The sequence below is a fragment of the Mustelus asterias genome, chromosome 12, assembly GCF_964213995.1.
Source record: "Mustelus asterias chromosome 12, sMusAst1.hap1.1, whole genome shotgun sequence".
NCBI classification, from domain to species: Eukaryota; Metazoa; Chordata; class Chondrichthyes; order Carcharhiniformes; family Triakidae; genus Mustelus; species Mustelus asterias.
Window position 1 is genome coordinate 23,883,347 of NC_135812.1, and position 25,401 is coordinate 23,908,747.

The 25,401-nt window shown below is 44.3% G+C and overlaps 1 protein-coding gene across 1 annotated transcript in view; it reads left to right on the top strand.

The window, feature by feature from the left end:
* Window positions 1-25,401, top strand: part of wscd1a (WSC domain containing 1a) — a 98,760-nt gene that overhangs the window by 27,653 nt on the left and 45,706 nt on the right. The window contains exons 2-3 of the mRNA XM_078225940.1: window positions 12,781-12,895; window positions 13,797-13,981. Of these exons, the coding sequence (XP_078082066.1) occupies window positions 12,781-12,895; window positions 13,797-13,981 (300 nt within the window). The remainder of the gene's footprint in view (window positions 1-12,780; window positions 12,896-13,796; window positions 13,982-25,401) is intronic.

Consider the following 25,401-nt stretch of genomic DNA (forward strand, 5'->3'; position numbering starts at 1 on the left):
GTATTCTGAAATGAACCAGAGGGCACAACTATTTAAAGTGAAATTTAACATTCATAGAGGGATGGGTTCGGAGGACAGGATATCTTAAGGAATAATCGGAATGTGTAACATGATGGTAGCATTTGTATATGCACAACTTGATATTTGCTGCTTACACTCCTGTCAGTGATTTGCCAACTAGGGCAGACCATGTATAAAAGCAAGGGCGAGTTGTGCTTTCTAGCTGAATCTCCCATTCTCTGCTATAGTGGATTAATGTCTTGGGTTCTTCAAGATAGGAGGTTGGTGAGGATGGTGGGCAAAGGCGGAGCTTTTGTACCGAGCAAACCCGATTTTAAACAGGGTGGCTAATGATTTCTATTGGGTTTTGTTATCAATGTAATTTACCATCAAAAAATTCAACCAGCCGAAGCTCAGTCTTGGGGTTAGAGTTATATTTTGAAACAACAACTGATACATGTCACCTTTAATATAGGAACCATGTCACCTTTAACATAGGAAAAGAACACCCCAAGGTGCTTTGCATCTGTGATGATTGTCCCTTTAAGGGAAACACAGCAGAGTAAGGGTCAGCTGGCCTGGGTGACCAATCGGGACTCAGAGTGGGGAATCACCCCGGGGTGGGAGTTCTCCCCGGGTGAGGTATTTTAGAATTAGCTGCAAACACGCTGCTGCTGAAGAACACTGCAAATCAATACATTTTTGTTCACTACTGAATTCCCTGAAAAGTGCATCATTACAGCGGCATTGTAACAAGAGGGAAAGATGTATTACTCCATCATGCAATGGTGACCTTATCCCATTGTCTATATGCAATTGTTAATTCCAAACAGTGGATACCACTATTATGACTATCTGGACGTGTATTGTTTCTATGGTGTTTTTCATGTTCCAACTTATGTTTTAGACCATTGTGGTATCATCCCTAAATCACCTGGACTGTTGGCTCAGACCACGTTATTTTATTTCCAAAAACTGTGCAACAGAATTGCACCCTACCATTGAAATATTTGCACAAAATGCTGACTGCTGCACTCAACAGCTAGAATGGTAGACACATTCATTGATGATAGATTTACTGGACTAATTGACATTCACTGCTGCAAATTAAAAGCTTCTTGATTGCTTTTTAATTATCTTTAATAAGCCTTTAACTCATACTAATTTGGTAAATGGTATAACAATTTGTCATTTTGCCCTGTTGACATTTAAAACGCATCGTACAAATTAGGTTCAGATGAAAGGTGCACTTCAAGAGAGCAACTGCACAGCATTAACCTCCTTTGGAGAGGAATCCACTCTTCTGCCCACAAATTAACATTGCCAATGCCTTTTGTCACCATAGTCTGAAGGGAAACCCGGCAGGGAAGAAACTGAGCCTTTGTAGTAGCTGGTTCTTTCATTCAGAATTGCTCTTCAAATAATAATGCGAGAGCCAAAAAGAAATACGTGTTTCATTGTTATAATATCAATGTTGACAGTGGAAATAAAACTTGACTGACTTTTAATGCTGACTATTTTGGGTGAAACACTAACATACTTATTATCCGAACAATCCCATTTCAAAGGCAAAAATGATTTTAGGTTTTGTTATTGCTGTGTGGAGAGTAATCATTATTTGCAGTTCAATGTTTGATTATGATCAGGGAGGTCATTCATCAATCAAAATTAATGGAAAAGCATTGAGGGATGTTGTGAGCTAGATTGCCTCACATAGAACATATTCAAATATAGGTCAATCCAAGGCATGCCTGCTTCTGGCCATAATGCTATTAAGGCCAATAACTTGTGCATTAATGTAACTTGCTCTTTATGGGGAGGGGGGGGGGGGAGGTGGAGAGAATAGAGTCAGAATTGAACAGAATATTATTAAAACACTTTGAAGTTGGTGAATACTTTGATATTTTGTTCATTTGTCCTGTGTTGCACAATATTAATTTTTATTATTTATCATGGGATGTAGACATTGCTGGACCGACCAAGATTAATTGTCCATCCCTAATTGCTCTTGAAAAAATGGTGGTGAGCCTTCTTGAACCACTGCAGTCCCTGTGTTGTAGGTACACCCACAGTGCTGTTAGAGAGATAATTCCAGGAACTTGACCCAGTGATAGTGAAGGAACATCAATATAGTTCCAAGTCAGGATGGTGTGTGGCTTGGAGGGGAACTTCAAGGTGGTAGTGTTCCCATGCATCCCATGTCCTCCTGGGTGATGGAGGTCGGGGGTTTTGGAATGGGATGCGATAGGAGCTTTGGTAAGTGTTCGTAGTGCATTCTGTGGATGGTGCACACTGCTGCCACTGTGTGTTGGTGCTAGAAGGAATGAACGGTGAAGATGGTGGATGGGTTGCCAATCAAATAAGTTGCTGTTCCCTGAGTAGTGTCCAGATTCTTGAGTGTTGTTGGAGCTGCACTCATCCAGGCAAGTGGAGAATGTTCCATCACACTCCTGACAAGTGCCTTGTAGATGGTGAATGAGTTTTGTGGAGTCAGGAGCTGCATTACTCACTGTAAAATTCTTTAACCTGGTGTTGTTAAACTTCTTACTGTGTAAAATTCTCAGCATCTGACCCACTCTTGTAGCCACAGTATTTATATTCCAGACTATTTCTGTCTCTGGTCAATGGTAATGCCCAGGATGTTGATGATGGGTGATTCCACAATGGTAATGTTGTGACTATGAAGTTGGTTAAATCCTCTCTTGTTGGATATGGTCATTGCCTAGCACTTGAGTGGCATGAATGTTATTTGCAACTTAGCAGCCCAAGTCTGGATATTGTCCAAGTCTTGCGGCATTTGTAGACAGACTGGTTCAGTACCTGAGGAGTGGTGAATGGTGTACTCATAAAATTGCACAATATATTGCACTATATAAATCCAAGTTATTTTTCAGTTATTTTAACATCCATGAATGCATTTGTTACGAGAATCAAAATGCAGTATTTCATGACTCATGTTCCTTTGTAAGGGCCTCCTGTAGGGAATAAACTTCATTTCCAGTCAGCACTCGGAATTCTAAAGTATGATTGTTTGAATCTGTGTCTCGGTACACATTCTGGCTGTCTTCTCTCATATCCCCACTTTGCACTAATTTTCAAAACAATGGTCGATGAACATGTTCAGGACGTATTCTAAATATTTCTGCTATACTCGAGCATAGTCAGTATTGTAATTGCAGCTTTTAGATAATTACTGTTTTCTGTCTTTGGGGACATTTCTCAAGGTGCCAACTTCAGAAAAGAAGATATAAATGACATCCTTATTCTTGCAGTAAATCTAGATCATTATTAAGAAACAGCAATATTTTCATAAAGTTGTTCATTCGCATTTAGGTGATGAAGCTTCGTGCAAATCAATTGAAAATATAATTGAAATGGTACAAACTTCCAGATTACATATAAACACTGAAAATAGGAGCAGGAGCGGGCTATTCATTATGATCATGGCTAATCAAATAACTCAGTAATTTAGATTAGGTCATCTTACAACTGTGAAGGCAGGTTCCAGAATAGAACCCTTCCTCAGAAGACGGTAACATTTTACTTCTTTAAGAAAACATGGAGGAATAAGAATCACAGGATTGCTAATTATTTACAATTCTAATTATTTATAATTTTTAACAACAAGAAAAAAACATTTTATTGAACATGAAATAGAACATAGAACATAGAAAAAATACAGCACAAACAGGCCCTTCGGCCCACAAGTTGCGCCAGTCATGTCCCTACCTATCTAGGCTTATTTTTAGGCTTACCTATAACCCTCAATCCTATTAAGTCCCATGTACTCATCCAGAAGTCTCTTAAAAGACCCTATCGAGTTTGCCTCCACCACCACTGACGGCAGCCAATTCCACTCACCCACCACCCTCTGGGTGAAAAACTTACCCCTGACATCTCCTCTGTACCTACTCCCCAGCACCTTAAACCTGTGTCCTCTCGTAGCAGCCATTTCAGCCCTGGGAAAAAGCCTCCGAGAATCCACCCGATCTATACCTCTCAACATCTTGTACACCTCTATCAGGTCACCTCTCATCCTTCGTCTCTCCAAGGAGAAAAGACCGAGCTCATAAGGCATGCCAACCAATCCAGGCAACATCCTTGTAAATCTTCTCTGCACCCTTTCAATCATTTCCACATCCCTCCTGTAATGAGGCGACCAGAACTGAGCACAGTACTCCAAGTGGGGTCTGATGAGGGTTTTATAAAGCTGCATCATTATCTCCCAACTCCGAAACTCAATCCCTCGATTGATGAAGGCCAGCACACCATATGCCTTCTTAACCACCTCCTCTACCTGCGGGGCCGATTTAAGAGTCCTATGGACCCGGACCCCAAGGTCCTTCTGATCCTCTACACTGCTAAGAGTCTTACCCTTGATATTATACTCTTTCATCCCATTTGACCTGCCAAAATGGACCACTACACATTTATCCGGGCTAAAGTCCGTCTGCCACTTCCCCGCCCAGTCTTGCATCCTATCTATGTCACGCTGCAGCTTCTGACATCCCTCCAACTTATCCACAACACCACCAACCTTCGTGTCGTTGGCAAACTTACCAACCCATCTCTCCACTTCCTCATCCAGGTCATTTATGAAAATGACAAACAGCAAGGGTCCCAGAACAGATCCCTGGGGCACACCACTGGTGACTGACCTCCATTCAGAAAAAGACCCATCTACAACCACTCTCTGCCTTCTGCAGGCAAGCCAGTTCTGAATCTACAAGGCAACAGCCCCTTGGATCCCATGCCCTCTCACTTTCTCGAGAAGTCTTGCATGGGGGACCTTATCGAACGCCTTGCTGAAGTCCATGTAAACCACATCTACTGCTTTTCCTTCGTCAATGTGTTTAGTCACATTTTCAAAGAACTCCACCAGGCTCGTAAGGCACGATTTGCCTTTGACAAAGCCGTGCTGACTACTTTTGAGCGTACTAAACTTCTCTAAATGTTCATAAATCCTGTCCCTCAGGATCTTCTCCATCAACTTACCAACCACTGAGGTTAGACTCACCGGTCGGTAATTTCCTGGGCTATCCCTATTCCCTTTCTTGAAAATAGGAACCACATCCGCAATCCTCCAATCCTCCGGAACCTCTCCCGTCTCCATCGACGACACAAAGATCATCGCCAGAGGCTCTGCAATCTCTTCCCTCGCCTCCCACAGTAACCTGGGGTACATCCCATCTGGTTCTAGTGGCTTATCTATCTTGATGCTATTCAAAATTTCCAACACATCCTCTTTCTTAATGTCCACATACTCAATCTTTTCAGTCCGCCTCAATCCTGTAGTACAATCATCCAGGTCTTTTTCTACCGTGAATACCGAGGTAAAATATTCATTAAGCACCTCTGCTATTTCTTCCGGTTCTGTACAGACTTTCTCACCTTCACCTTTTATAGGTCCTATTCCTTCACATCTCATCCTTTTACTCTTCACATATTTATAGAATGCCTTAGGGTTCTCCTTAATCTTACCTGCCAAGGCCTTCTCGTGACCCCTTCTGGCTCTCCTAATTTCTTTCTTAAGTCCCTTCCTTCAAGCCGTATACTCATCAAGATCCCTATCATCGCCTAGCTCTCTGAACCTTTTGTACGCTTTCCTTTTCTTTTTGACTAGGTTTTTGACTCGGGTTTCATGCACCATGGTTGCCGTAACCTACCAACACCTCCCTGTCTCATCGGAACGTTGTCATGCAGAACTCCAGACAAACATTCCTTGAAAATCTGCCACCTTACTTCAGTACTTTTCCTCGAGAATGCCTCCTTCCAATTTACGCCTCTAATCTCCTGCCTGATGGCCTCATATTTCCCCTTACTCCAGATAAACACTTTCCTCGCTTGCCTGATCCTATCTCTTTCCAATGCTAGCGTAGATGAGATAGAGTTATGATCACTATCCCCAAGATGCTCCCCCACTGAGAGATCTGACACCTGTCCAGGCTCATTTGTCAGTACCAGATCGAGTACAGCCTCTGCTTAATGCTTACGAGGAATTTGGATGTGGTTGTGGTGACAGAGACTTGGTTGAAAGAGGGACAGGACTGGCAACTGAATATTCTGGGGTACAAGTGTTTTAGGCAAGACAGACGAGGGGCCAAAAGAGGTGGGGGAGTAGCAGTATTAGTTAGAGAGCATATTACAGCGGTGCAGAGGGAGGACAATTCAGAGGGGTCGTGTAACAAGTCACTGTGGGTGGAGCTCAGAAACAGGAAGGGCGCAGTCACTATGTTAGGGGTATACTACAGGCCCCCCAAGAGCCCAAGGGAAGTGGAAGAATGGATATGTCAGGAGATAATGAATAGGTGCAGGAAAAATAGGGTTGTTGTAGTGGGAGACTTCAATTTCCCTGGTATAGACTGGAAATCGCATAGGGCTGGGAACCTGAATGGGGAGGAATTTGTCAAATGCGTACAGAAAGGTTCTTTGGAACAATATATAGATAGCCCGACTAGAGAGGGGGCTATACTGGACCTAGTACTGGGGAATGAGCCCGGTCAGGTCTTCAAAGTTTCGGTAGGGGAACATGTGGCAAATAGTGACCACAATTCTGTTAGCTTTAGGATAGTGATGGAAAAGGATGAGTGGTGTCCCAAGGTAAGGTGTTGGATTGGGGGAAGGCTAACTTTAGTGGGATTAGGCAGAAATTGGCAGCTGTTGATTGGGAGAGGCTGTTTGAGGGTAAATCCACATCTGGCATGTGGGAGTCTTTTAAGGAACAGTTGTTAGGGCTGCAGGATAGGCATGTGCCTGTAAAAAAGAAGGATAGGAAGGGTAGGATTCGAGAACCGGGGATAACCAGGGAAATTGAAGGATTGGTCAAAAAGAAAAGAGAGGTGTACGTTAGGTCCAGGCAGCTAAAAACTGAGGGAGCTCTGGAGGAATACAAAGAAAGTAGGAAAGAACTCAAACGAGGAATTAGAAGGGCAAAAAGGGGTCATGAAATGTCCTTGGCAGACAGGATTAAGGAGAATCCCAAGGCATTTTATTCATACGTTAGGAACAAAAGGGTTGTCAGGGAAAAAATCGGACCTCTCAGGGACAAAAGTGGGGAATTATGCTTAGAGCCCAAAGAAGAAGGGGAGATCCTAAATGAATACTTTGCGTCGGTATTCACAAAGGAGAGGGATGTGTTGACTGGGAGTGTCTCGGAGCGAAGTGTTGACCCGTTAGAGAAAATCTCCATTACAAGGGAGGAAGTGTTAGGTTTTTTAGGGAATATAAAGGATGACAAATCCCCAGGGCCTGATGGAATCTATCCAAGGCTGCTCAGGGAGATGAGAGATGAAATCGCTGGGCCGCTGACGCAAATCTTTGTCTCGTCACTAGACACAGGTGAGGTCCCAGAGGATTGGAGGATAGCTAATGTGGTCCCGTTATTTAAGAAGGGTAGGAAGGATAACCTGGGAAATTATAGGCCGGTGAGCTTGACATCCGTGGTAGGGAAGTTGTTGGAGAGGATTCTTAGCGATAGGATGTATGCGCATTTAGAAAGGAATAAACTCATTCACGATAGTCAGCATTGTTTTGTGAGAGGGAGGTCATGCCTCACTAACCTGGTGGAGTTTTTTGAAGAAGTGACTAGAATGGTTGATGAGGGAAGGGCCATGGATGTCGTTTATATGGACTTTAGTAAAGCGTTTGACAAAGTCCCTCATGGTAGGTTGGTGCAAAAGGTTGGATCTCATGTGATAAAGGGGGAGGTGGCTAGATGGGTGGAGAACTGGCTTGGTCACAGAAGACAGAGGGTGGTAGTGGAAGGGTCTTTTTCCGGCTGGATGCCTGTGACTAGTGGTGTTCCGCAGGGCTCTGTATTGGGACCTCTGCTGTTTGTGATTTATATAAATGATCTGGAAGAAGGTGTAACTGGGGTGATCAGTAAGTTTGTGGACGACACGAAAATGGCTGGACTTGCAGATAGTGAGGAACATTGTCAGAGGCTACAGAAGGATATAGATAGGCTGGAAATTTGGGCAAAGAAGTTCAATCCAGATAAATGCGAAGTGATGCATTTTGGTAGAACTAACGTATGGGGGAGCGATACGATAAATGGCAGAACCATAAAGGGTGTAGATACGCAGAGGGACCTGGGTGTGCAAGTCCACAGATCGTTGAAGGTGACGTCACAGGTGGAGAAGGTAGTAAATAAGACATATGGCATGCTTGCCTTTCTAGGACGGGGCATAGAGTATAAAAGTTGGGGTCTGATGTTGCAGTTGTATAGAACGTTGGTTTGGCCGCATTTGGAATACTGCGCCCAGTTCTGGTCGCCACATTACCAGAAGGACGTGGAGGCTTTAGAGAGAGTGCAGAGGAGGTTTACCAGAATGTTGCCTGGTATGGAAGAGCTTAGTTATGAGGAGAGATTGGGTAAACTGGGGTTGTTCTCACTGGAAAGACGGAGGATGAGGGGTGACCTAATAGAGGTGTATAAAATTATGAAAGGCATAGATAGGGTGAACGGTGGGAAGCTTTTTCCCAGGTCGGTGGTGACGTTCACGAGGGGTCATAGGTTCAAGGTGAGGGGGGGGAGGTTTAACACAGATATCAGAAGGACGTATTTTACACAGAGGGTGGTGGGGGCCTGGAATGCGCTGCCGGGCAAGGTGGTGGAGGCGTTTAAGACTTATCTAGATAGCCACATGAACGGAGTAGGAATGGAGGGATACAAAAGAATGGTCTAGTTTGGACCAGGGAGCGGCGTGGGTTTGGAGGGCCGAAGGGCCTGTTCCTGTGCTGTATTGTTCTTTGTTCCTCTTGTAGGCTTATCCACATGCTGTGTCAGGAAACCCTTCTGAACACACCTAACAAACTCCTCCCCATCCAAACCCCTTACCCTCGGGATATTCCAATCGATGTTTGGGAAATTAAAGTCTCCCATCACGACAATCCTGTTATTCCTACATCTCTCCAGGATATGTTTCCCTACCTGCTCCTCAACATCCCTGTTACTATTGGGTGGCCTGTAGAAAACACCCAGCAAAGTTATCGACCCCTTCCCGCTCCAAACTTGCACCCACAGAGACTCCGTAGATAGTCCCTCCACGGCTTCCACCTTCTCTACAGCTGTGACGCTATCCCTGATCAGCAGTGCCATTGCCCCCCCCCCCCACCCCCACCCCCCCTCTTTTGCCTCCCTCTCTGTCCTTTCTGAAACATCTGAAACCCGGCACCTTAAGTATCCAGTCCTGTCCCTGAGTCTCCGTAATGGCCACCACATCACACTTTCAAGCATCGATCCACACTCTAAGCTCATCCACTTTATTCACTACACTCCTGGCGTTAAAGTAGACACATCTCAAACCCCTTGGTCTGAACTCTCCCCTTCTCCATCACCCATCTATTCTCCCTCTTACACTGTCTGCAATCCTTCTCTATTTGTGGGCTAACCTCCTCGCTCTTAGTTCCCTCATCACGATTCCCTCCCCCCAACCTTTCTAGTTTAAAGTCTCCCCAGTAGCCTTAGCCAACCTTCCTGCCAGGATATTGGTCCTGCTGGGATTCAAGTGCCACCCATCTTTTTTGTACAGGTCACACCTGCCCCTAAAGAGGTCCCAACGATCCAGGAACCTGAATCCCTGCCCCCCACTCCAGTCCCTCAGCCACGCATTCATCCTCCACCTCACTCCATTCCTGCTCTCACTTTCTCGTGGCACAGGCAGCAATTCTGAGATTATTACCTTTGCATTCCTCCTTCCCAACTGTCTACCTAACTCCCTATATTCTCTTTTCATGACCCCTTCCATCTTCCTACCTATGTCAGTGGTACCAATATGTACCATGACCTCTGGCTCCTCTTCCTCCCACCTCAGGATATCTAGGACGCGATCAGAGACATCCCGCATCCCGGCACCAGGGAGGCAGACCACCATCCGAGACTCCCGTCTGCCTCCGCAAAAACGCCTGTCTGACCCTCTTACTGTTGAGTCCCCGATTAATACTGCCTTCCTCCTCCTTTCCTTAGCCCTCTGAGTTACAGGGCCGGACTCTGCTCCAGAGACACGGCCACTGCTGCTTCCCCCAGGTGGGCTGTCCCCCCAGCAGTACTCAGACAGGAGTGCTTATTGTGAAGTTGTTTGATTATAATACAATACTCTTTTACTCCTCCCTTAGCTTCACAAATGTACACAGTTTTCAAAGATAACACCTCTCTCTGAAACCAAATGACTGATGCCACTCAACCGATCTTCTGTGGATTTCTTCCCACAATCCCCCCAGATGATAGCCACATGGGTGTTTCCAAACTCCATTCCCAAGAAGACATGCTTTAAAATCTTCTTTTAAACAATGCTTTCCATCAGCTGTTTGTGTTTGGAATCCGCTCCAGGTTTTTGAACTATCTAGTCAAACAAAACTCTATCTCTATTGTTTTAACAAGGAATGCTGCTCCAGGTTTTCCATCCCCCCTTTCAGGCTTCCTTTATCTTAAATGCCTTGATACAAACTCTGAGATCCAACCACCAATTTCCACAATTATTGCAAATAATGCCTCATAAACTGTAGCAAAAGTTCACAAACCTTAGAACTACTTCAGATATCTTCCTGGCCTCTCATGAGCCAACATCTATTCAGCTTAATCTGTGGCTTTACTAAACAGTACCCTACTCTTGTTTCAGTTTCCTCTGTTCCTTTACTTCAGACTTACTGTAAACTTCTCTTAATTTCGCTAGTTTCCTTAACTAGCTGTACTTTAAGTTTCCAGCACTGGTTTTCTTAACCACTACTCTATGGTATGTTTTTTCTTCTCGCAAAGCTGAGAGAAATGTTCCCTTTCTAGCCTCCAATAACCAATTGCTATATTCATTAAAAGCACAACCATGATAGGCCTTACTACCCTCAAAGTGCTTCTGGTTGCTAAGCAACCGTTTTTAAATTACTTCCAGCTTGTTTACTTTTTATACCATAGCCTTTTCTAAGCACGATAGAAGCACAGTATGAACTGACTAAACCCCCACACATACAAGCACCTTTGTATCACACAAGTCTAACTGGAGTTTTACCCTTCTTACACAGAACTACTCAATTAAACCCAATTAAGTCCATACCTTATTTTTAATATTCAATAATACAAATATTGTTAAAATCACCCGACACTTTTGAGAAATTTGTCAAAATGGAACAATGTGGATGTACTTTATACAGTTATTGGGGAATCAATTTTAGATTCGGAAACCCAAAGCTAAAGGCGAGATTCAGTTGTAGCTAATATTAATAAAGGAATCTTTAATTAGTGGAAATGGGCTGAAGCTTGCTGTGAAAGTGACAGTAAGGCCAACAGCACCTACCTTTATTAAAGTGTAAGTCAGCCAATAACCTTTGGCAGTCACGCAAACACAGTTAAACACACAGTCAGGAAGTTTCTGTCTGAGTTGTCTTGCTGCTCTAAAGGTCTTCCAAAAACAACATCTTGCCATCTGATTCACCGTGTTAACGCAATGAATGCTATGAAATTGCTGTACTTATAATTAAAGATAGAACTTGCCACAAAATATTAGGGCTAGCCTCTACACCTTTAGATGGTGTAATTGGTGTTAATGACTGCTGAACAACTTCCCTGATACTTTTTTTTCACAGGTGTGGAGTCTTATCCTTTCAGGTTTCAGTTATTGCTGGAGTTTTTCAAAAGTAAAAATGTACTCTTTTTTTAACTTTTTCCTTTTGTACCTCTTCACCCCATTTTTTTCCCCCCAGCTCATTATTTTGCTTTGACATTGTATTAAAAATTCTTTGTGCACGGTGGCACAGTGTTTTTGGAAAGTGTCTCACAGTGCTGCGGACCCAGGTCCAATTCCGGCCTTGGGTCACTGTCTGTGTGGAGTTTGCACGTTCTCCCCATATCTGTGTGGGTTTCCTCTGGGTGCTCCGGTTTCCTCCCACACATCAAAGATGTGCAAGTTAGGTGGATTGTCCCTTAATATCGCAAGATGTGTAGGTTAGGGGAGGTTAGCGAGGTAAATATATGGGGTTATGGGGATAGGGCGGGGGTGAGCTGGGTAAGATGCTCTGTCAGAGAGTCGGTGCAGACTAGATGGGCCAAATGGCCTCCTCTGCACTCTTGGGATTCTATGATCTAATGTAAACTTCCTGGCTAAGCTACTTTGCTCCTCATTAATAATTTCTCAATCTGATTGGTGAAGAAGACAAGTAGGACCCAAATCCCCTGCAGAAACTGCTGCTCCAAAGTAATGCTCAAGATATTGCAAGTTCCAATGCAAATGCTTCATCTGCGGAGCAAGTGTGTGTGTAATGAAACCAGTTGTTTGCACTGTGAACAAAATCCAAGCTATTGACAATGAAAGGCAATATGTATAGTTCGATATAGTCACAGCACAACAACTTCCATATTCACCAGAAATAAACAATATTTTTGAACAATTCAAAGCAATTGACAGCATTAACTGAGCCACTGAAATCTGGCTGAAAATTGAACAGTTTTTAAATATTGCTGAGAAAAGACACATGCTGTCAAAGCTTTAATCTTCCACTCATCAGGACAGATGCAATTGTAAAGGGAACAACAATGTGTATGACATGAGACGAGAATGTTAATTGTTTGGCAAAATAAATCTGGTTGGTAGAGGCATTGCCATGGAGAATGCATCAGGGAACAGTTAACTGCCAAGCTTCTACCAATCAGAATTTTGTTTCAAGATTACATTTTTATTGTAAAATATGAGCTGTTGCTTGGAACTGATAACCCATAGAATTCTCAAGCAGTGACACCACACTGTGTATCGTGAGATGTAGAACTTATGATTGCATTGTTATGTTTTACAGCCACGCACATAGGATGTTTCAGAGATGAATCTAAGGAGAAGGCTTTGAAGGGAGCAGTGTTTTATGACTTTCGAAAAATGACCGTTTCACAGTGTCAAGACAGTTGTGCTGAAAGGTAAGGGAAAATCTCAACAGTGTCCCATCTGAACTTTATATCCATTTTACAGCCTTATCTGGCACTTCTAGACCATAAGACCATAAGACATAGGAGCAGAATTGGCCCTCCGCCATTCAATCATGGCTGATATTTATCTCATTCTCCTGCCTTTTCCCCATAACGCCTGATCCCCTTATTAATCAAGAACCTATCAATCTCTGTCTTAAAGACACTCAATGTACAACATTTCTTCCTTGTTCCGATTTCCCTGTGAATATAATTTGAGCCCCATTCAGGTGATTTTGCATTTGTTGGAGAATCAAGTTTTCTTAAAAGATTTTTAGATCCCCTTCGTTCCTCTCAAAATTCAGAGGTGAGAACTTTGAGAACCATGGCAAGGATTTTAAGTTACAAGAAGTCATTGTCATAGAGGTTTACAGCATAGAAACAGGCCCTTTGGCCCAAATTGTCCGTGCCACCCAGTTTTTACCACTAAGCTACTCCAATTGCCCGTGTTTGGCCCATATCCCTCTATACCCATCTTACCCATCTAAATGTCCAATTGCTTTTCAAAAGACAAAATTGTACCAGCCTCTACTACAGCCTCTGGCAACTTGTCCCAGACACTCACCGCCCTCTGAGTGAAAAAATATTGCCCCTCTGGACCCTTTTGTATCTCTCCCTTCTCACCTTGGGAATTAAGCACTTGGAGACATCAAATTTGTTGGATTTTATGTAAAGAGCCGAATGATTAGAAAATTTACTTGCTGAAAGAACACGAAAAATGAGATACAGTAGGCCATTCAGCCCCTCAAGCTTGCTCTGCCAATCGATAAGACCATGGCTGATATGATCCAAGTCTTTTTGTTTTAAATCCTGTTTCTTGTTTTGTGACCTGACAGCAGAATTGTTTCCACAGAGGTTACCTGTATGCTGGTCTGGAATATGGTGCAGAGTGTTACTGTGGAAATCGGGTCACTTCAACCAATGCAAGGCAAGAGGATTGCAACATGGAGTGTAAAGGGGAGAAGCACACAGTCTGTGGTGGAGTGAACAGACTGTCAGTGTACAAAGTAGAAGATCTCCGACCAAGCAACAAGCGATGTATGTCTCTTTCTTGGAAATATTTAAAAGACTCATACAACAGTGTTTGTAACTTTTCATTAATTGTGCACCAAACATATGTGATAACCACAGTAAAGATTCCTCTGCACACAATGTTGGCGGCATGGTGGCACAGTGGTTAGCACTGCTGCCTCACAGTGCTAGGGACCCGGGTTTGATTCCCGGCTTGGGTCACTGTCTGTGCGGAGTCTGCACGTTTTCTCTGTGTCTGCATGGGTTTCCTTTGGGTCCTCCATTTTCCTCCCACAGTCTGACAAGACGTGCTAGTTAGGTGCATTGGCCATGCTAAATTCTCCCTCAGTGTACCCAAACAGGCGCCGGAGTGTGGAGACTAGGGGATTTTCACAGTAACTTCACTGCAGTGTCAATGTAAGCCTACTTGTGACACGAATAAAAAAACTTTAAACAATATAACATTTACTTCAACCAATTTATCCAAGTTCAGTAAGGACCATGGGGTGCAAATTTTAGCTCTGTAGCATTGCTGGGGGTTGGGGGTGATGAAAACAATGGGGGGGAGGGGGGTGCCATCCCAAAGACCTCCGGCGTGCCCTACACCAAATGCATGTTGTGAAGGGCCACAATGCAGAATCCAGTATGCCGGGAGCAAGCAAATTACGCAGATTGTGATGATCTTCTGAACTTTACACTGATTTGTCACCCAAACGGCCTTCTTCCTCACCGAACCTGTCAATGCCCTCTCTTAAATATGATGTGGAGATGCCGGCATTGGACTGGGGTAAACACAGTAAGAAGTTTAACAACACCAGGTTAAAGTCCAACAGGTTTATTTGGTAGCAAAAGCCACACAAGCTTTCGGAGCTCCAAGCCCCTTCTTCAGGTGAGTGGGAATTCTGTTCACAAACAGGGCATATAAAGACACAAACTCAATTTACAGAATAATGGTTGGAATGCGAATACTTACAGCTAATCAAGTCTTTAAGATACAAACAACGTGAATGGAGAGAGCATCAAGACATTCTCTGTCGGCTGTTCCGGTTCATTGGCTGTCTCATTGTGTTCGCTGTTGGCCTCTTGGGGTTTGTGGAAGAACTCCCTCAGCCTCCTGTCTTGATGCTCTCTCCATTCACGTTGTTTGTATCTTAAAGACTTGGAGCTCCGAAAGTTGTGTGGCTTTTGCTACCAAATAAACCTGTTGGACTTTAACCTGGTGTTGTTAAACTTCTTACTCTCTTAGATATACAGAGCTGAAATTGTATCCCAATGCACGAAAGAGACACCCTTCCCCCAAAATCAACATTGTTTAAATGCATCAGCATGCCATTTTCATCTTTGATGCCTCTGACTTCGATATTAGTGGAAAATCTGTGCTGGTGGAGGATTTGGCAGAAGTTATTTCAGTCTAAAGTCTTAGCCACATCAATAATTCCAAACACAGTTTCTTCCAAGCAACTGAGGGCATGTGGTCATGTGCCCCCTCACTCCATCCCCACCCCACCCCCTGTTTCTTTTCGTCCGTCCTTGTCCTGCAAGAGAAATGGGAAAGTGTCTGTCAGTGTGGAGAAATGTGGCAATTTTTCTTTTAATGGGCTACGGGCATCGCTGGCAAGGCCAGCATTTGTACCCCGTTCCTAATTTCCTTGCCCTTGAACTGAATGGCTTGCTAGGTGTCAACCACACTGCGGTCTGGAGTCACACATAGAATCATAGAATCCTACAGTGCAGAAGGAGGCCATTTGGCCCATCGAGTCTGCACTGAGCACAATCCCACCCAGGCCCTATCCCCATAACCCCATTTATTTACCTAGTTAGTCCCCCTGACATTAAGGAGCAATTTAGCATGGCTAATCAACCTAACATAGACCAGACAAGGTAAGGATGACAGATTTCCTTCCGTAAAGGGCATTAGTGAACCATCTAATCAATCAATGATAGATTTGTGTAACCATTACTGAGATTAGGTTTATATTTCAAATTTTATTAACTGAATTTCAATTCCACCAGCTGCCAAGGTAGGATTTGAACCCATGTCCCAGAAGCATTAACCTAGGCCTCTAGATTACTGGGCCAGTGATATGACTGCTCTGCCACCATCTTCCTCAGTGTTTGGGCGATCTCCCTGTTATTGCTGAATAGCTGACAGCTTTTGAAAGCTGTGAGATGGGATATGGATGTGAAGCTTGCAGTAATGGGATGTGTAAGAGGGTGAACTAGTGCAGATAAATATTAAGTATGACTCCTGACTGCCAGAGGTTGTCAATGGGGATGGGTTGCATTGAGCAATGTGAGGTTGTTGATGCGGTTGGTAGGAGATGGCATTTGAAGAGTCATTCATTAACCATTCGCACTCATGCAGATATTGAACCTACTCCCAATGTTGTATCCAGGTCCTTGTGGTCAGCATGCTGGCATTGACCTCTGTGGCTATCTGCTCCCACTGCCTTTGCAGTGTCTATCTTGAGGGCCCCCAGTGGAAAAATGACCTCTTGGTTTATTTGCGCACCTTGCACCAGGGCCTCCAGCACTGCATTGGAGAACCGAGGAGTATTCTCTCTCTGGCCTGCTGCACTGTTTTCTGGCTTCTTCCCCCTTAGAAGGTCTTTCCCAGCCACTTGCGGCAACTAGATTGCAACTCCCCTTCAAGGGGTGCAGGCTACCTTTAGTTGGCGCAAACCTCACATGAATCTGGGCCCCTAGTGAGGAGGCAACCACTCATCAGCACACCATGATCATTTTTTTGGTACCTTTTGGTACTTTATTCCTTATCAAAAAGCCAATTAAGTTCAATCAGAGTCTCTACATGAGGGACAAACTAGATCCAAGTTGACAAGACAAGGATATACATCCCATCTTTGGCTCGATCAAAGAAGACCCAAGCTGACAGGAGGAGGCATTGCACCCCCCCTGTCCCCGGTTTGATCTGACCTTCATCTTAGCCAAAAGGCCCAGATGGCTTTAAAAAGCTGCATCAGGCGAAGCCTCAGGTTAACCTCATTGGCTACCTTGGATGCTGACACTTGATCTTAGCCAAAAGGCCAAGAAGCGGTGGGAGATCAACCTGACTGATCATTGACTCTCCACTGGCAAGTACATCCCTTGTCACTAGCTAGACAGTGACCCACTGAGAAGGTGGAAGGGACACAGCAACCAACACAATTCCCTTTCAGGTCAGGTTGTGCATGGTCAACTCTGATATCAGTAAATTCACCATGACCATGGAGATATAGGCAGCAGAAAGTTTGCATCCTGAAAGTACTTTCAAAAGAACAACCCCCCCCCCCCCCCCCCAGCTCTGATGAAGGGTCATCTAAACTCGAAACATTTGCCTTATTCTCTCCCCACAGATGCTATCAGACCTGCTGAGATTTTCCAGCATTTTCTGTTCTTCTTTCACAATGTTGCTGGTTCCACTGAGTGCAAGCAGGGGGGGGTAACTGACCTCAGTACCCACTATCGAACCTCCTCCAATTCCCCCCCACACACACGCGATGAACTGATTGCTTGTGACACATTCCGATGGTTTATATTTCAGTTGATTTTTTTCTTGAACAGCTTTCATTGGAAAATTATTTGCATTCATTTACACATGCGCGCTCTGTGTGCCACAAGTATGGAGCTTAAGGGAAGATAACACAGCCAGGAAAATCAGAGGAATGATTGTTTCTTCAAGGGATTTTACAACCAAAACCCAAATGATCTGTCCTCATTGTGTCTAGAAGGTCCCTTTGATGAATCAGTTTCAGTTCTTTTTTATCTGCCATTGGCATTAGTCCCAGCAGAAGCTATCCATCTTGTGAGAAACCCTTTCAAGAGAAATATTGTAGTTTTTGGTTTGTCTCCACTGCTTTGTGCTTGTCCTCTTCCTAAAGGATCTAACCTGAGTCTATGAAAACTGTATTTTTCCAAAAAAAAAGGGTGAGTTTGCCATGGTCGCTGTGTTAATGTGGACCTCAAACCTTAAAATTTGTTAATACTTATCGGAAAATAGAAAGTTTTTATGTTTCTAAGTGTTGGACAAGCGTAATCAGTATCAGTTTCTTCAAACTAAGTCATTAGTAAATGTCTCGCTGTGATTATACATGGGCATTGCCTAGGTTACTGGTTGATCTGGCTGTCCTCTCTGGAGCTGGTCCAGGAAACAGTCAAAGCATTCAAACAACTCGATATCGCCGTGAGCCCTGGAGAATCCAAAATTCCCTAACAAGCCATCACCTTCATCAGTAGTAGGTTAGCAGAGGCACATTTAGAGGGTTTAATGCTGAATCCTCCTGTTAAGTTGGCCCAGAATGTGCGAGAGGCTTTATCCATTTCAGTCCGCAGACAGAAAATGGCAAAAATTAGTGTAAAACCTCACTGGCGTTTACACTGGCGGGATCTTACACACACCCCTGTTGCGGGTTTCCTGGCAACGAAGGGTGCATTTAATGGGAAACTCCGTTGACAATGGTGGGACCATTAGAAACGCCACCAGTGAGTGGCGCACCGTCTCCCGCCGCCGTGAACCACACCGCGGAGGAGAAGGAAAATCCCACCCATTGTTACCCACAGTTAGTACATGATTAACACAGAAGCAGTGACATGGAGTACAAAGTCAGGCTCATACAAGTACTCACTGGGCAGAATTTTATGCCAGTAGATTTTTATAGTCCTGCCAATGTCAATGGACTTTTGAATGATTTGCCGCTGCCTTTTATGGATACACCCTCGCCATGACAGGGCAGTAAAATTCCACCTGATGATACTCCAACTGCACATATCGGCACAGATTTAGCGTGCACTTGAGAATTTGTCTCCTGCTGAGTTTTCCCCATTTTCCTTTCTTAGCTTTCCCCACTGTCTCCAAATTTGATGAAGTAGACCCAGTCTTACAGAGATTTGGGGAGTGTGAGAATCTAAAAACTGGGCAACGAGATAAGCGTGTTTTACACAAGACTCTACCATTCTATGATTCTAACCTCTGAAGACTGTTAGTCGCTACACGTCTGAATTCCCTGTCGTGTGAAAGGCTCTGCACCAGAAATTCTGTCTAAAATCTTCAAACCGGTGGGATCTTACGATGCCGCCAAAGCTGCACACGTGCCGGGGGTTTCCCAGCGATGCGTTCAATGGAAAACCACGTTGGCAAAAGCAGGACCGTAAGACCATAGAATCCCTATAGTGCAGAAGGAGGCCATTCAGCCCATCGAATCTGTGCCAACCCTCCAACAGAGCATCTTACCCAGGCCCTCTCCCCGTATCCCCACACATTTACCTCAATAATCCCCCAAATGTACATATCTTGGGATATTAAGGGGCAATTTAGCATGGCCAATCCACTTAATTTGCACATCTTTGGACTGCGGGAGAAAACCGGAAACCCACGCAGACACGGGGAGAACGTGCAAACTCCACACAGACAGTGACCCCCCCAGGCTGAAATTGAACTCAGGGTCTCTGGTGCTGTGAGGCAGCAGTGCTAACCACTGTGCCACCGTGCCATCCCAAGATCCCTCCGCCAGTGAGTGGTGCACCGCCACCCGTCACCTCAAAACACATCGCAGAGTGGGAGAAAAATCCTGCCCACAAATTTATAAACTCTATCTTACCCTCCCGTTTTGAAACAAATGTTTCACATTCTAATACCCGTTGGTGATATCAGGTAACACCATCTTCCAATTCTTGCTCCTTAATGCTGTTCCTTAATCCCCGTACATTCCACAATTTACCGAAATGATGTTGAATAAGCAATGTGCAAATTACATGGAGATTATGGATCACTATTGATTTAGCTCCTTAATCATATTTGCAGAAGCTCTGAGTCCAGTTTAGTTGGGGAAATACATGGAGATGAATGATTTGCAAATCATCGCTGATCATTAGATTACTGTCACAAAACACCTTTCCATTTCAGAAAACCAAGGCTTGTTTTTTTCCACTCATTTGCATTGTTTTTTTTTATCCCAGTCTGAACATCTGCATAACCAACCTAAAGATCATCGAGTTTGAAACACAAATTTACATTTGGTACAAAATTGAGTTTCCACAATCTGCTGCGCTAATTAAAAAATGCTTCAAGTTGGAAGCCAGTTCTCTCCACAAAACTGGATTGAATTGATCACTGTGGTGGGTTTCCCGTAATTACAGTTGTTTGCAGGCCATTGGAAACACTTCGAAAATTAAGTTGCTTATGCTGGGAACTAGAAGACTCATGGAAACATTTTAAGAATTGTTGGATGTATTTTTTTGATTTACTAGGACATTTGGCATTATTCATAGAATCATCATAGAATCCCTGCAGTACAGAAGGAGGCCATTCAGCCCATCACATCTGTACCAACCACAATCCCACCCAGGCCTATTCCCGTAACCCCACATATTTACCCTGCTAATCCCCCTGACACAAGGGGCAATTTAGATGGCCAATCAACCTAACCCACACATCTTTGGACTTTCCTCTCATTCCGCTCATGCTCCCACCGGCAGGATCAGGTGGTTTGGGGGGTGGGTGGAAGAATTCGGTGGGGGATTCAAAGTTCGCTTTCACGCTGGGGTGGATATCCAGTGGGGTCTTCTGTTGATGCCCGCCTTCACAGATCCACAGGAGGCCAGATTCTAACTGATTTGCATCCCGCTAATGGGATGCAGCTGGGCGTTTGACTACCCACGCCCGATTCTCCGCATCACATCTGGAACAATGTGGCGTGCAGATGTTGGGGCTCACCTAAACAATGCCTGGGGCTGCCTCTGGAGTTAGGGGTTGAGGCTAACTCTATCTCTGGACTCTGGAATACCACAGTGGTGGGTGAGGGGGCAACATCTACAGGTGGACATTCCAGATTCAGTGATCATCTTCCGGCCTCAAAATTTTCCTGGAGACCCACCCTTTTTTCACAGCAGGTTCGTCATCCAGCATCAGAGTGCTCCCTGAGATCCATTTTCATTTTTAGGTGGACCATATTCTTTCTCCAGTAGTGGGTCAGTGATGATGGGCACCTTTCCAATATGGTACCTGGACACGACGATGGACTACATGCCATCAGGCCTGCCCCAACATGGGAAATGCCACAAAACACACAATTGCATAATTGATGAGGTTGCAACCGCAAGATATGGCGTGTTTTCCCATCAGCCTCCACATTATGGAACACTCTGCCCCACCACGGGTCAAGTAACTTCTGTATCCAAATATAACTAATACATAGATTTGCATGGCTTTTAAGTCATTTTCTGTAATTTTTAAGGTACTAGAGAGGTGGTTGTCATGGAAACTGTGGTTGCCAAGATTCCTTTTTTGAGGCAATCCCTAACAGAAAAGGGAATATGAAAAAGAAAACAGAAGAAAGCAAATTGACCCTCCCAGCCAGAAGGAAAAACAAACCGTAAAACTTGGGACATGACTAGTCCTAACTGGAGTTCCATTTTAAGATACACAAAACCAGTCCAGACCAGAACCATACATTTCCCAAGATTTACGGGTTTCTAAGGAAACAAAGACTGCAATTGAGATTTGGAGACTGGAACTCCTGGGTAGATTGAAACTGATTGAATTATATGAAGGGGTGCAGTGCCACCCAAGCTGGGTAGTAGCAGTTATGAGTTGAGTGGCGCCGTATAGGCAAGCTGAGGACGACAGAGTCCAGATCCAGAAGTTGAGAATAAGCTGCTGTAGTTGTCTCTATTACAGGAGGATGCCATTGATGGATCTATGCCATACTGATTGAGTTAGGGAGCTTCTGCAGTTGTGTGCCATGTGTGGTGAAGACCGTGCCAATGGAACTTGGGGTGGTTGTACCCTGTTGTCGGCTCGGGATCAGACAAGCTCCAAGATGGAGGGGGGCTAAAACTCTTCGTGATAGGCAGAATTTTGAAGGGCTTTTTGATTGAGCTTCATGACATATATGTGGTGTGTACATAGAACATAGAACAGTACAGCACAGAACAGGCCCTTCGGCCCACGATGTTGTGCCGAGCTTTGTCTGAAACCCAGATCAAGCTATTTCCTCCCTGTCATCCCGAAGTACTCCATGTGCCTATCCAATAGCTTCTTAAATATTCCTAAAGTTTCTGACTCCACTATCCCTGCAGGCAGTCCATTCCACACCCCAACCACTCTCTGAGTAAAAAACCTACCTCGGACATCCTTCCTGTATCTCCCACCATGAACCCTATAGTTATACCCCCTAGTTACCGCTCCATTCACCCGAGGAAATAGTCTTTGAACGTTCACTCTATCTATCCCCCTCATCATCTTATAAACCTCAATCAAGTCTCCTCTCAACCTCCTCCACTCCAAAGAGAAAAGCCCAAATTCCCTCAACCTTTCCTCATAAGACCTACCCTCCAAACCAGGCAGCATCCTGGTAAATCTCCTTTGCACTCTTTCCAGTGTCTCCACATCCTTCTTGTAGTGAGGTGACCAGAACTGCACACAATATTCCAAATGTGGTCTCACCAATGTCCTGTACAGTTGCAGCATAACCCCACGGCTCTTAAACTCAAACCCCCTGTTAATGAATGCCAACACACTATAGGCCTTCTTCACGGCTCTATCCACTTGAGTGGCAACCTTCAGAGATCTATGGATATGAACCCCAAGATCTCTCTGTTCCTCCACATTCTTCAGAACCCTACCTTTGACCCTGTAATCCACATTTAAATTTGTCCTACCAAAATGAATCACCTCGCATTTGTCAGGGTTAAACTCCATTTGCCATTTTTCAGCCCAGCTCTGCATCCTATATATATCTCTTTACAACCTACAACAGCCCTCCACCTCATCCACTACTCCACCAATCTTGGTGTCATCAGCAAATCTACTGATCCACCCTTCAGCCCCCTCCTCCAAGTCATTTATAAAAATTACAAATAGCAGAGGACCAAGCACTGATCCCTGTGGCACTCCGCTGGTAACCGGTTTCCAGTCCGAAAATTTTCCATCCACCACCACCCTCTGTCTTCTGTTAGATAGCCAGTTACCTATCCAATCGGCCAAACTTCCCTCTATCCCACACATCCTTACTTTCTTCATAAGCCGACCGTGGGGGACTTTATCAAACGCCTTACTAAAATCCATGTGTATGACATCAACTGCACTACCTTCATCTACACACTTAGTTACCTCCTCAAAAAATTCTATCAAATTTGTGAGGCAAGACTTGCCCTTCACAAATCCGTGCTGACTATCCCGGATTAAGCTGCATCTTTCTAAATGGTCGTAAATCCTATCCCTAAGGACCTTTTCCATCAACTTACCGACCACCGAAGTAAGACTAACCGGCCTATAATTACCAGGGTCATTTCTATTCCCTTTCTTAAACAGAGGAACAACATTCGCCACTCTCCAGTCCTCTGGCACCATCCCCGTGGACAGTGAGGACCCAAAGATCAATGCCAAAGGCTCTGGAATCTCATCCCTTGCCTCCGAAAGAATCCTAGGGTATATTTCATCAGGCCCAGGGGACTTATCAACTTTCAGTACTACCGAGCTAATTAATAGGATTGTTGTATCTTAGTTGTATCTGCCACTTAAAGTGTAATTTATAATTTATCATCAACCACAATTTGTCTGATGATTCACGTTCAAACTTTTATTGATTCGGGATAGTAGGCTAAAGGAGGTTGCCTAGTATTTGGAGTACTGTGTGCAGTTCTGGTTACCACACTACCAGAAGAATGTGGAAGCTTTGGAGAGAGTGCAAAGAAAGTTCACCAGGATGTTGCCTGGTCTCGAGGATATTGACTATGTGGAGTGGTTGAATAAACTAGGGTCGTTTTCACTGGAAAGACTGAGGCTGAGGGGAGACCTGATAGAGGTCTCCAAAATTATGAGAGGCACAGACAGGGTGGATAGTCAGAGGCTGTTTCCCAAGGTGGAAGTGTCAATTATAAGGGGGCACAGGTTCAAGGTGAGAGGGGGAAAGTTTAAGGGAAATGTGCGGGGAACGTTTTTCACGCAGAGAGCGGTGGGTGCCTGGAACGTGCTGCCAGAGGAGGTGATGGAAGCACACACATTAGCAACATTTAAGAGGCATCTGGATGGGTACATGAATAGGGAGGGAATAGAGGGATACAGACTGAGTAAGGGCAGAAAGTTTTTTTTGTAGTTTAGTGAGGGCATCATGATCGGTACGGGCTTGAAGGGCCTGTTCCTGTGCTAGACTTTTCTTTGTTCTTTGTCCTGTTTAATGTTTGCTTTGTTTGACTCTTGTATAGTAAAAATTATTCTGCTTTAAACTGTGGTGTCTTGTGCCATTATTCTTTTTGTGAATAGTTGGGATTTCAGATTTTGGCCAGAGTTATCTGACCTCGCTCATGGCTGGAATTCTCCGATCCCTTTGCTGTGAATGGAGATTTGGCTGAGCGCCTTACTTTTAAAGAAATGGTTAATTGTCTCTAACTAGATTGTAGGATGGAGGATTGACACTGATTAACAGCTTTTTTTTAGATTAACCAATTTTCAGTTCTGATAATTAAACTGCTTCTGGTTACCACCAATATCACACTTTTAAAAAAAAATCTTATAAAACACTGATGGCACTGTCTTGTGGCAGATTTTGGCTGGAATTCTCTGAGCTCACCCATGGCTAAGATCATCTGGTCCTGTTGCTGTGAAGAATTTTTACTATACAAGAGTCAAACAACAGTAAATATTAAATACCAGTGCAAGACTGGAGAATTCTGACCTTTACTTTCAGCAATGTGCAAATCAGCCTTGACCAGAAATTCAAAAAAGAACAAATCCACCTAGAATCACAGAATCCCTACAGTGCAGGAGGAGGCCATTCGGCCCATCGAACCTGCACCGACAACAATCCCCATAACCCCAGGCCCTATCCCCGTAACCCCAAGTATTTTACCCACTAATCCCCCTGACACTAAGGGGCAATTTTGCATGGCCAATCCACCTAATCCGCACACCTTTGGAGTGTGGGAGGAAACCCACGCAGATACGGGGAGAATGTGCAAACTCCACACACATAGCGAGCCAAGCCAGGAATTGAACCCGGGTCCCTGGCGCTGTGAGGCAGCAGTGCTAACCACTGTGCCACCGTGCCGCACCCAGATCAATGATAGTGCCCACAGCGGAACCTCTACCAACCTCTACCAATAGTTGGCATACCAATAGTTGGCATTGGTATACTAACTATTGCTTCTACTCTGGCATGTGGTGACCACTCAGGCACAATATCTTTCACATTTTATAGTACTTTACCGTGAAATATTGTATTGAGCATATTTAAAACCAACTGCAATCTCTCATTTTCACTTGTCTTGCCACTTGTTTAGCTCCCCAAACTCCATTGATGGTTGGTACTGTATGAATTTTGTTTAATGCTCTGCCAAGTTCTTTAAACTGCAGTCACTAGTCAACTGCAGGACATCTTGTGGGTTTTGTTTTTGGTTCAACATGAACTTTTCTTGTGTCCGAGCTAAAATTACCTCAAATAAGTGTGTGAGTG